Source organism: Hydra vulgaris, chromosome 12 (assembly GCF_038396675.1).
Source record: "Hydra vulgaris chromosome 12, alternate assembly HydraT2T_AEP".
In the NCBI taxonomy this organism is placed as follows: Eukaryota; Metazoa; Cnidaria; class Hydrozoa; order Anthoathecata; family Hydridae; genus Hydra; species Hydra vulgaris.
Genome location: NC_088931.1, coordinates 37,732,543 through 37,744,934, shown reverse-complemented (window position 1 = coordinate 37,744,934; position 12,392 = coordinate 37,732,543). Strand labels below are relative to the sequence as shown.

General features: G+C 28.8%; 1 protein-coding gene across 2 annotated transcripts in view; it reads left to right on the top strand.

The window, feature by feature from the left end:
* The first annotated feature begins 1,408 nt into the window (after window positions 1-1,408).
* The window catches only part of LOC101235874 (S1 RNA-binding domain-containing protein 1), an 85,161-nt gene continuing 74,177 nt past the window's right edge, over window positions 1,409-12,392 (top strand). For both annotated transcript variants that reach the window (XM_065813146.1, XM_065813145.1), the window contains exon 1: window positions 1,409-1,707. In XM_065813146.1, the coding sequence (XP_065669218.1) occupies window positions 1,457-1,707 (251 nt within the window). In that variant the 5' untranslated portion in view covers window positions 1,409-1,456. The remainder of the gene's footprint in view (window positions 1,708-12,392) is intronic.

The window sequence follows — 12,392 nt, the reverse complement described above, 5'->3', positions numbered from 1 at the left end:
TGATTTTTTTCCCTAGATACCATTCTACATGAAGACCCTGCTTTATGGCTATTACAATTAAAGAAAAATGAACATATTAAGTATTTAAACAAGGGTATTGTTTTTTTCAAAATATTGACTCTATTTTCGAGTCTTAGAAACGAATGTTCAAATACTAGCATAGATATTATTTCGTAAAATATTTTTAAAAAGCGATGAATAATGGCGAAATGTGTGACTGAAAATGGTTAATGTTTTCTGAATCCACTGGATGTGTATTTTGTTTTTTTGCAAATTGTTTTCAACTGATGACGACAATGTATTTGTCAAAAGTGGTTTCTACAATTGGAAAAAAGCTAAACAAACTATTTTTGACCACGAAAACAGCAAGGAACATATTCAATGTATGATTAAGCGGATAGAAATCATAAAACAAAATACTTATGTCGATGAATATATGGTAAGCCAGATTAAAGATGAGATTAATTATTGGGCTGCGATCTTAAATAGAATAGTAGCAGTTATTCGTTTTTTATCCGGGAGAGGCTTAGTATTTCGAGGCCATAATGAAGCTATAGGATCGTAAAATAAAGGAAATTACTTAGGTGTGTTAGAACTGTTGACTCAATTTGATCCAGTTTCAAAGCAACACATTGACACTTTTGCAAATAAAGGCAAAGGTATCTTATTTGTCCAAAACAGTTTGTGAAGAGCTTATTGATATTATGTCTCAAAAAGTTTTAGTGCACATTATTAGCTAAATAGCAAAATACTGGGGAACTATAGTCGATTCTACGCCCGATATTTCTCACGTGGATCAACTTTCTGTGATATTTCGTTATTATTTAAATGGCCATGTGTATGAGCGATTTTTATGTTTTCTACAAATTAATATAAAGAAATCGCTTAACTCAATTCAATAAAATAAATATAAAATCTTAACTTAAATAATTATCAGCGGTAGCTTTTTCAAGAAAGACTTTATTTTACTTATTTTCGTCCCGAAAAGTCTTAAACCCCCGGGTCCCGAAAAGATTTAATCCGCCACTGATGTAGATATGTCAACATTTAAAAGAATAACTACTTTAATAGAAAATTTTTAATTTTAAAATGTGTTAGAATCAATTATAATAATACAATTTATTTTATTACTATTTTTAAATGTTATTCACCTCTTTAAGGCCGAGAAGGCCACTACAATCGAGAAGACTACTTTATTTACTACCACAGACTGGGTGGGGATCGAACTCAGAACTTCTGAATTTATGAAGCGAGTGCTCGACCGCCGCACCACTACTGCATTAACGCAATCACATTACATTAACCATTAACATTATTAAACTTCTTTTTCTTTTCTTAATAAGTTTCTTAATAATATTAGTAAATTTATTTTTTTTATCAATTTAAAATTTTATTATTTGTATTCATCGTTAATTTTATCGACATATTAGTTTTAAAAATAATTATCGAAGAAGAAATGCCCAATATAAACTCTCTGGTTATTGATGAGTATTTAACAGATGAGCAAACAGTTTCTCTAAATTCGAAAAGTCATAATGTTTCTCCAAAATCATCAGAAGCACATAAAGTCACTCACATAAGCAATGTAATTAACTTATTAGAACAAGACTTGACCGTACCTTATATTGCTAGATATCGAAAACATGAAACTGGATGTATGGAGGCGGAAAACATTAGAAGAGTTCAAGAAATTTATGAGAAATACAAGTGAGTGACTTTTATTAAAAACAATAATAATTGTGACAATTTAATATATATTAACAGTGTCATGCAAGGTACCCTATTGTTAAATCTAATTTTTTATTATAGCTGTGAATTGTTGGTCGTACATATGAAGCCATAAATTTCTCATTAGGAGTTTTGTTTTTTACAACTTTAGCTTTTACAACACATTAAAGACTAATGTCAACATTTTAGGTTGACTATTGTTTGAATTAAATTCACTTTAAATATTTGTTCTTTTAATTCAAATAAACTTTCCTGCTCGATTTTATGTTATTGACATAAGATTTCATGTTATTGACATCAAGATAGTAAAAATAAACAAAGAAGAATGAAAACTTTCATGTCATTATTTTTTTAAAGAGTCAGTACATTTTTATTGTAAATTTAATAAATTTATTAATACGTTTAAGTCCATTAAGTTTTCATTGATTGGTATTTAAACGAGTTGTTACAATTCATCGTCATACCCAATGTTAGTTTAGATCACACAGTGTTAGTTTAGATCACACCATTTATGCAAAAAGTTTTTCTTTGCCTCTCTTATCTCCTCTGTCTTTATTGCACTATTGCGCAGCTCAAAGAAACTTATCAAATTTCATGCCTATAGAAACAAACACCTGATGGTCAGCACTGTCAAAAATGGTGCTCAATAGCCCCTGTAAGAATAAAAGTAATTTCCTTGTGTTTAAAAGTATGATTTATGTAAATTAACTAAATTACTTCAAATGTCTTCTATCCATTTTAACATGCTTTTAATTTTGACTATTGTTATAAAATAATAGTAATAACAATATTAGTGCAGTTATTATAAGTTATTATTAATTAATATTAGAGTCATTCCAGCTCAATTCAAGTTATTCTTGGCACAATGCTATCTTAGATTTTAATGATTTACAAGCTTAAAACTTACAGGTCAGGTCAGCTTTAGGATCATCATGATTGCCCTGCTACTGGTGTTATGTAACCCAGTACTATCTGCTCGATGCCCTGCAGAGCCTTTGTAGAGTTTGTTTTTTTAGGCTAAAGCTAGAAGAAATAAACTCCAAATTAAAATTCCCCTGCCTTATGGCTCTTCATTGAGTAAAGGCTAGAGATGGTGTCTTGATTAAAATACTCATCTTGGACGGATGTTAACTGTCACTAAAATTACCCTGCCTTGAGGCTCTTGGTTGAGTAAAGACTGGAGATGGTATCTCCATAAAAATATTTATCTTACAGAGATGTTAACTGTATTTAGCTGCTGTCTTGTAGAAAGCCTCCTTGTCAAAGACTTAAGGGGTAAGCAGAATAATACTTTTGACCAACTTCAAACCCCTTCTTCACCTTTTAGGCTGGCGTAGATGTAAACCTCTGTTACATTGCTTCCTACGAGGATAATGAATGCTTGATCTTCTTGACTCTACACATAAATTTTTGCTTGTGCCCAGAGTTGTTAGTCTTTGACCTTGACCTTGCCTTAAGGCCAAAAATTAAGGTCTTGACCTCAAAAATTTTGGCCTTGATTGTTTTGGCCTTGACCTTCAAAAAATAATACATAAAATTAAAGAATTAAAAGTTTTCATTCTTTATTTTTATGTATTTTTGTTTTCGGCTTTCATATATATCTACAAGTATGTTTTCTTATTGATTTTGTAGAGTTCTGCACATAACCTTGGTTTATTTTCACATCATGTGGTTTATTGTCACAGCAATTGTTACCTACAGTTTTATTAATAATTGGCCTTAATGTTAGAAAAAGTTCAAGTCTTTGGTCTTAAAAATGTTTGCGTAGGCCTTGGCCTTGAAACTCTTATTCTTGACCTTGACTTAAAACTTTTGGCCTTGTAACTTTTGGCCTTGGCCTTGTAACATGTGGGCTTGGCCTTGCTACTTTTGGCCCTGTTAACAACTCTGCTTGTATCTCTTTAATAGTAGCTAATTAACTCTTCCTGTTATCTCCAAATGAAGTTACAGCTCTAAAACTCAGTTTAATGATTCTGAGGCCGGCTAGTAATAAGGCTTCCTGAACTCTGTGGCAGGTCTCAGAGGCTGATTCTATCAACAGCTGTAAGATATCAGAGTATTAACCATGTTGTACCATGTTGCACATGGATAGTGTCCCTGTTACTTCCAGTTTACTAAATCTTGTATTTATTCTCAAATGTTAGCTCTCAAGATTTTGAAAAATCGTTAATATCATCATTAATAAGTCTAATTTTGCATCTCTCATTCATGGCGCTGATCTTATTACTCTTTCCTGAGGATAAGACATAACAATTTGCAAAGAACTTTTCTTCTAGTTCGACTCTTTAATCTTATAGCCATACTCTTCCATCAAACTGGAAGTAACAGGGACACTATCCATGTGCAACATGATACTGTTAATGCTCTGATATCTGATATCAGGAAGCCTTATTACTAGCGTTATAATGTCGTTCCAGTTAAACAGAATAACCCTATTGTTAGACATTCAAATTACTTCAGCTTCTATTGCTAAAGTCATATCTCATTTAAATTAATCTACGGCTTGTGGTCCAGCCAAAATTCCTGCCATAGACTTACAAAAGTGCTCTCCAGAACTCTAGTCAATTCCCTCTGACTTGCTAACTGCTGTGACTGAAAGATTATATTGTGCAATAGATGAAGGTGTGAGGCAAGGGCTATTGCTCTAGTTCCATCAACCAAAACTCATTCTTGCTTGACTCGTCATTTAGTGAAGTCACATCTTTTTACTGTATCTGTCCCTGCATGCGCTAAAAGCTTTTATTCGTCTAGTTTTTTTCTACATTTCAAACCTTTTAAACACTCTCCCATCTTCATGTTTTCCTGACTTATACAACCTATAACTCTCTAGTCTTCTATAAACCGTTTCTTTGCACTTTAACTTTATTTTTTATTTTCTAGTAACTCTCCAACATAATAGTGGTTGCTTGCAGCCTCGTTGGGAGTGAATTAGAATTAAAAATAATTAAATTAAAAAAAAAAAAAATTATAAAATATTTCACTTCAACTTTTAGTGTCCAACTCCTAACAGTTTTGGAGATATTGATTCTCAGTTCTAACCTCTTTTTTGACTTTTTTTTTTCAGTGCCATCGATTTTTTAAACACATCTTATCACAGTATTAGCTTTAAATTATGTAATATTTATTCAAAATTGTGATGAAATTTTGTTGCTAACTATTTTTTACAGTGAAAACTCAAAAATTCTGACTTGACGCATAACCAAAGCTTCTATATAAAAATTCTATTTCAAAATGATGCAACTCTTTTCTTAAGTTTTCTGATGCCTCATACAAAAAGAAGTATATTTTAAAATGCATAAAAGATATATTTCTGAAATTTTTTCCTATGGTTCTATGTGTATAAACTCTGTAATAATAAAAAACTGGAATGATTTCTTTTTTTAAATCCAATTTATTTGGATTGAAAGTTTTGCCCAGCTGTCTTCAATGTTCCGGTGCTCAATCTCACTGGTTATGTATTTTATTCCTGTGGCAGTTGTTGGAATATTAATCATTAACAATAAGCTAGTTAATGGAACCCAACACACATTATTTCTTGAAGGCCATTAATATGACCTTGAAGGGTAATATGGATGCATGTATCTATTTGAATGTCTTTATTTTTAACATTAATCTTCTTAACTTGTCTGATTCTTGAATTATTGTCATATATTAAACATACAAACATTCTGAGGCTTATATTCACAAACAAGCATGCCTTAATAATCTCATCAGTTTGAAAAGTAAAAACAAATGAACACTCTAGTTGCTCAGAAACAAATTTAGTTTCAATTTTTGTGTTATTTATAGGAGTGAAATTGTGATAGCTGCTTCATTACACTTGGGAATATTGTGTTTGACTCCTTAGATATGTAGTAAAAACTGATTCCTAAGATTTCATTTTGTTAAAAATCAAACATTGCAGAAATCATAAGTATATAGTTAGTTTATGTTCTATAAAGGCAATTGAAATTATTCTTTTTTCACAGTCCTATCAATATCACTACAAGAAAACTAACAATGACTTGTTTCAAAAAAGGACTGTTTACATTTTATTGCATCTTGCTTATGATGACATATACTTTTAAAGTGTTTGAATTTTTATATTGGCTAGCATACCCATCTGAAAAGTAATGAACTGTTTCTATTTACTTAGAAATATTTCTCCTAATATGTTCAATTGTTAACTTCATTACATATTAAATCACATTTGGTTAGATTTACTACTTAGTAATAAATTACTGTTGAATGCAATTAAATCACTTGTACTGAGAATGAACACAATTATTATTCTTAAATTTTTTTCTAATCTAAAATAAACAAAGTAAATAATCAAATCACAATATTCTCTGCATCCATAAAATAAATGAATTCATATTAATTAAATAAGGTTTTTCATGTATCTTCTTCTATTAACCTCAATGTTCAACAACTTACTCTTCATGTATCTTTTCCAGATGTTTGTGATAACAATGGATCAATCAGACAAGTATCATTGATAAGATTTTCTTCTTGTGAAGGTTGATAAAGGGGAGGTTCATTGAAAGTGTTTTTAGGAAAGTTATTGATAAGGCCATATTTCTTATGTGAATTTTTATGTGAAGTTTCAATATGGTTTGGAGCTATATGTCTCAAGTGGTTTCTCTTCTATCTGGATACCTTATACTGAGGGTTACTGTCTATGAGTTGAACATCTAGCAGTGATTTATACTTACACATGTTTTTTCAATAGTACAGGTCCAAGTTTGCTTAATCATGTGGGTAAAGTGTATCCAATAGCTGTTTTACGCAGGTGTTTAAGCCTTCTTTTTGAGGTGTCTCCATTGCTTTAGTATTTGTTAAGGATCTTAGAGAATGGATATCATCTGGCAAAAATTTTTCCCAAACTTTAGTAGGTAACTCAGTGACAAACCCAGAGTTTATTTGGGGACACTGTTTTTTTTTCAGCAATATAAAGGGGGGTTGATGTTCTTGAGAATACCCCCTTCCTTCTCCCCAAGTTAAAACCAATGCTGTTACAATGATTTTTAATCATCATTTTAATCATTTGTGTTTATCTTGTTTAGTTTTATCCAAAGATGAGGAGTTGATTTAAAGGCATTTCTGTGAATATAATATACATAAATAGTACATGAATTTACTGGTGGACGTAACCATATTACTTTTGTTACGATAAGAAAACTGTTTTACTTAAGAATTTAACTACAATATTTTTAAATAAATATTGAAAATTGTTTAAAGTATTTTAAACATTTGTTAACTATATTTTAGTAAATTTAATATTAGTAGTTAATAATCTTTTAAATAATTAGTAATTAAATGTTTAAATACTTTAAACAATTTTTAATCAATATTTACATTACATAATATATATTATGTAATGTACATACTAAATTGCATAATGTTTGTAAAATTAACAAAATAGTTTTGCGTCTTGTATTCAAATAACTATTCAATCAAAAAACATAAACGTATTTACTATTACATTAATTTTAAATTTTTGATTTTAATATTAGCAAATCTGTTCATTTAACTTTTACTAAAGGTTAATAATTTTTAAAGTAATTTTAAGGTGTATTTTTAATTAAAGATATTTAAAGAAGAGATATTTTCGGTAAACGTAATTTATAAAATGATTTATATTTTTGAATAAAAAACATATATTTTAAAGAAATTTGTTTTTTTATTTATTAAATATAATTTTAGTTTAAAAATAACTTAATAAAATCCTAATAAAGATCTTCATATAAATTATTATTATTGTAATTGTTATTTTTATTATTAGTTAAAAAGTATATGGAAAAGAAACAAAACTTTCTGAAAAAGTTTACATTTCAATTTTTTGTTTTCCTCATGTAAACTAAAATAGAAAGCTAAATATCAAAAGTTCATTCATTCAAAAACTAAATTTGCGTGAATACGCAAAAAAATTAAGTTTGCACGATTGTTGTTAAGACTAAAATTTTTTACTTTTGTTCATTTGTTAACAAAAGTAGTTCACTCTTAATTGCCAACAAACAAAAGTTAATTTTACTATGAATGGGTATTTAAAATTGTTCTATCTTTCGAAAAAGCACTTTTTTCAAAAAACTTTATGCACATTCCATTGTTATAAAATTTTGTAACAATTTTTTAAAATTAAGTTTTGTAACAACATTTATTTTTTTAAACCATCAGTTAGTAACCAAAGACAGTTACGTCACATAATTACACAAAAAATAAATTGCTTTTTAATTCATTTTATTGTCCTGAAGAAAAAATGAAGTAGCTAAAATAAATTTTTTTTTTTTTTCTATTTTTAATAAAAAAGCGAAAGAAAAATTAAAAGATAAAATAATTTTGGTCTGGGTTCGTCTCTAAATTAAAAAAAACATGAAAAAAAAGAAATACCTAAAAAAAAAATTTTTATGGCTAAAAAACATATACTATTCCGTATATACTATTATTATAAATAAATTCAGTACAAATATAATAAATTATCATCAAAAAATAATAATTTAAATTTTTAGAAAAGCCTGCGCAAGACTATATGGCAGGTAGCCCTATAGACTGTCAAGTTTATTTTAGACGGGCTATTTGTAGCTCCTGCACTCATTTGCTCCTGCCCAAGCCTGTATATATATATATATATATATATATATATATATATATATATATATATATATATATATATATATATATATATATATATATATATATATATATATATATATTATATAAAGAGTTTGATTATTTGAAAAAATACAACTTTGTGTTGAAACTTAAAGTTTCATGCCCTTCGGCAATCATCAGCCATATTTTATTCTTTAAATAAAGAAAAAACCGTTAAAAAATACAAAATACAGAAATTGACAGAAAAAACATAACAAAGCAATGGAATGAGTTCTGACGTCAAAACAAACAAACAAATATTAATTAGAAAATTGATCAATCACCCGTGTCGAATAGGGCGAGAAGAAATTTGTTTCGATGCCTGCACTTGGATAGCATTTCACTTTTTTTGTTTAGTAGATTTTTATTTTTGGAAAATGGAATTTCATATTTTTCGTTTGTGCATAGTTAGCAGGACTTCGTGGTTGGGTTGTAAGCATTGCATTGCCTAATTATTTTCCATTTAACAACTGGGTTTAAGTTAGCATCTTTTAATTTCCAAAGTTCTTTTGATAACTTGGTGTCATTTTGTACTTTAGAATGTTAAATGATTTTATATGGTTGGCATATCTAATTTTGAATGGTGTTTCACTTATACCGATGTAGGATTTGTTGACAGGAGTGTTGGTAGGATTGTTGGAACTTATATTGGCTTGGTATATAATGTTTTTTGTTAAGCATTGGTTTGATAAAGGGCAGGTATTTTTATTAAGGCAATTGCAGTTGGTTTTAGGTGGAATTTTTTTGTTGTTCATAATTTGTTGATTGTGTGCGTTTAAAAAAGACTTCATGTTCGGCATACAGCTATAGCTTATTTTTATTGTGTTTTTGTTAAAAATTTTGTGGAGTCTGTGATTTATTGGGAAGTGTTTGTTGATCAAGGTTAAAAAGCTTTTTCCTATATTAGTGCTAACATTTTTGCTGAAAGGAGAGTTGAACCATACGATGTTGCGTTTACGGTTTTTGGTATGAGGTAAATTTAAATTAGGGTGATATGAAAGTTTGTGATTAAAACCGGATCTTAATAGCGCGTCATTGTACATAGGAGTAGATCTTTGGAAAATTTCTTCACTTGACAAATTTTTAATAATATATATATATATATATATATATATATATATATATATATATATATATATATATATATATATATATATATATATATGTGTACAGGCTTGGGCAGTTTGGGATCCATTTAGATTAGTATGAGAGTAGCCCAATGATACTTTTCCTAGGTTTGGCATCATAAGGCAGAGGCATCTTTTTTGTTGATTGATGGTGACTGGAATCTAGTTTGAGTTTTCCATTTCTCTGTAAGATAACCAAGAATGCAAATTTTATTTTGTGATTTATCATGATTAAATACACGACAAATGATTTCAGCTGAAAATATATTAAAAACTTTTCCACATGCTCCTCTTGGGGTTTACTACATACTGTCACGTTATCTAAGTAAGCAAAAACATCTAAAAGTCCTTCTTTTTCTATAATTTCGTTTATAGCACGTTGAAAACAAGCAACACCATTTTCATTTCCAAAAGGTATTCTTTAAATTGAAACAACTTGCCATTTGCTTTAAAAGCAGTAGTTTTTCTATCATTTTTGGTAATAGAAATTTGGTAGGCCATGGTAATGGTAGGCCAATTTCAAATCGACAATACTAAATATTTTGTATTGAGCAATTTTGTTTACTAGGTTATCAATCCTTGGTAATGGGTTAACGTCTAGTTAATTATATTATTAGTGTAAAGTATAAATTATTAGTGGGGTCTTTTTACTTCAAAATTATAGGTTAAAGATTTGTTGCTTTTGAAAATCAAGACCCAAGATAACACCCATGCATAACTCGCTTAAAATGTTAAATTTCACTTGTTTGTAATGCTTTTTTTTTATTAAAATATTGATAAAATCTCTCCAAAAATTTTGGTAAATAACAAAGATAAACCATAAATACCAGTTTTTAGTTGTTACTATAAACAGCTTAGCTTTTGTATCAATCAACGGTGAATGAAGCTATCAGTGCTACCATTATCAATGAATCATTAACAAATATAATAATTTATAATAATGATTCATTTATAAATGCATTTATAAATGAATCATTAACAAATATAATAATTGTTGATTTAGTCAAAGCTGAATTGGAGGCTGCAAATTTCTTTAAATTAGTTCTATGCTCAGGGTAGTCTAGGTTGATCAACAAGATTCATCCATGCTGTTGTAAGTTTAAACTACATTGCTTGATAGAAGACCTACATAGCTTGAAAAAAGACCTACATAGCTTGAGAGAAGACCTACATAGCTTGGCAAAGTAGTCAGCTTTTCCACCTTTATAAAAAATCGACTCCCTGGCAGAACATACAATCTTTTCATGTCTTTGATTCCCTCAGTTTTAACAAATGGAAACAGAATTTAAGTATGATTGTTTCAACTTTTTGGTTATTGTAACTACTGTAGAACTTAATGTATTAAATTGGTGACAATTTTCTTAATTTTTCTGTGCGGACTCCAAGGTTCTAGCTTTTGAAAACATTTTATCTAGATTTATTGTATTGATTTTTAGTAGCTGCTGTCTGATGCCTTGTGACTTTGTCCTAGTTATAAATGTATTTTTAGTACTCTCAACATGATATTTAGTTGCAGCAGGTGTCTTTAAAATTACAGTCTTTCGCTAAAACTTTAGGGAGCTTGTAGATCATTCATCAAAACCTTCTCCTGGCTGTTGCTTATGTGTTGCTAAAAGGTGTTGTGCATAGACTTCATTTAATGGTTTGATGTAAACAGATTGTAAAACTTGTATAGCTGATTAATAATATAGGCATTCACTTATTATCTCATTAACAACATGAACCACAAAATTTGTCAGAGTTTTTAGCTTGTTCTTAAGGGAGTTCATCAAGATAATACTCAAATCAAGGTCTTAAGGGAGTTCATCAAGGTCTTAAGGGAGTTCATCAAGATAATACTCAAATGTTCTGAACCAATGTTTCAATAATTTTGTAGCAGAAGGTGAGTTAGGTATTACATCAAAGCAAGAAGGTCTTAGGGCTCTATCCATAGTAAGATTAGAAAATTGAAACACTTTTACTTAGAATGACAACAATTATTCTTATAAGTTTTTTAAATCTAAAATAAACAATGTAATAATCAAATCACAACAGCAATGTTGTTAGAGTTTTGTGTTTTGTTTCAGTGATAGCTTTAAATTTTGTCTTGTACAACAAACCCATAATTTTTTTTTAAAAATCACAGGTTACAATGACCTTAGTACTACATAAGTCATTATTTAATTTTATTAAAGAAGCAGCTTGATGTTTAGCAATGTAATAATGAACAGTTTTTGTAACTTATCTGTCAGAGTATTAATGTAGCTGCTTGTGGTTTCACTTACTAGCTTAGATTGGTCTATTTCCTTCCATTGTTTGTTGCCTATACATAAATCATCTTCTTTACCAATATCATTTTAATTATGCAACTCATTTTCAAGATAATATCTTAAAATAGCATCCTCTGGATATAAAGAGCACTGATCATGCAATTCTTGTTATCTCTACTTCAAACAAGTGTATATATAAGTTCATGATAACTTTTGATAGTTTAACTGTACTAATCATTAACTTAATATTTTGATGGTAGATGCACATGCATACTGTATGTGTATCTGATTCTATAACTGTAATGAACCATTTTGAAAAATATGAGCAAATGTTAGAAAAACAAGTCTTTACATCGGGATAACTATTTTTAAACTTAGCATACAGTGGGTGGCCAAATTTTTAGTGAGACTTTACTTTTTTACTAATTTTTAAGTTTAAACTACTTAAATGAGTAAATTTTATCTTTTAGTTATTTTTTATCATTTTTATCATTAGAGGGATTCATTTAGAATATAAAACAACATAATTACTTCCTCAAAGCTAAATATTTTTTTTATAAAAAGTTTTAAAATAACAAATAAAATAATAATCTTAATATTTTGTAATGCAACCCTTTGCTACAATAATGGCTCTCAGGCATTGATGCATACTTTCTAT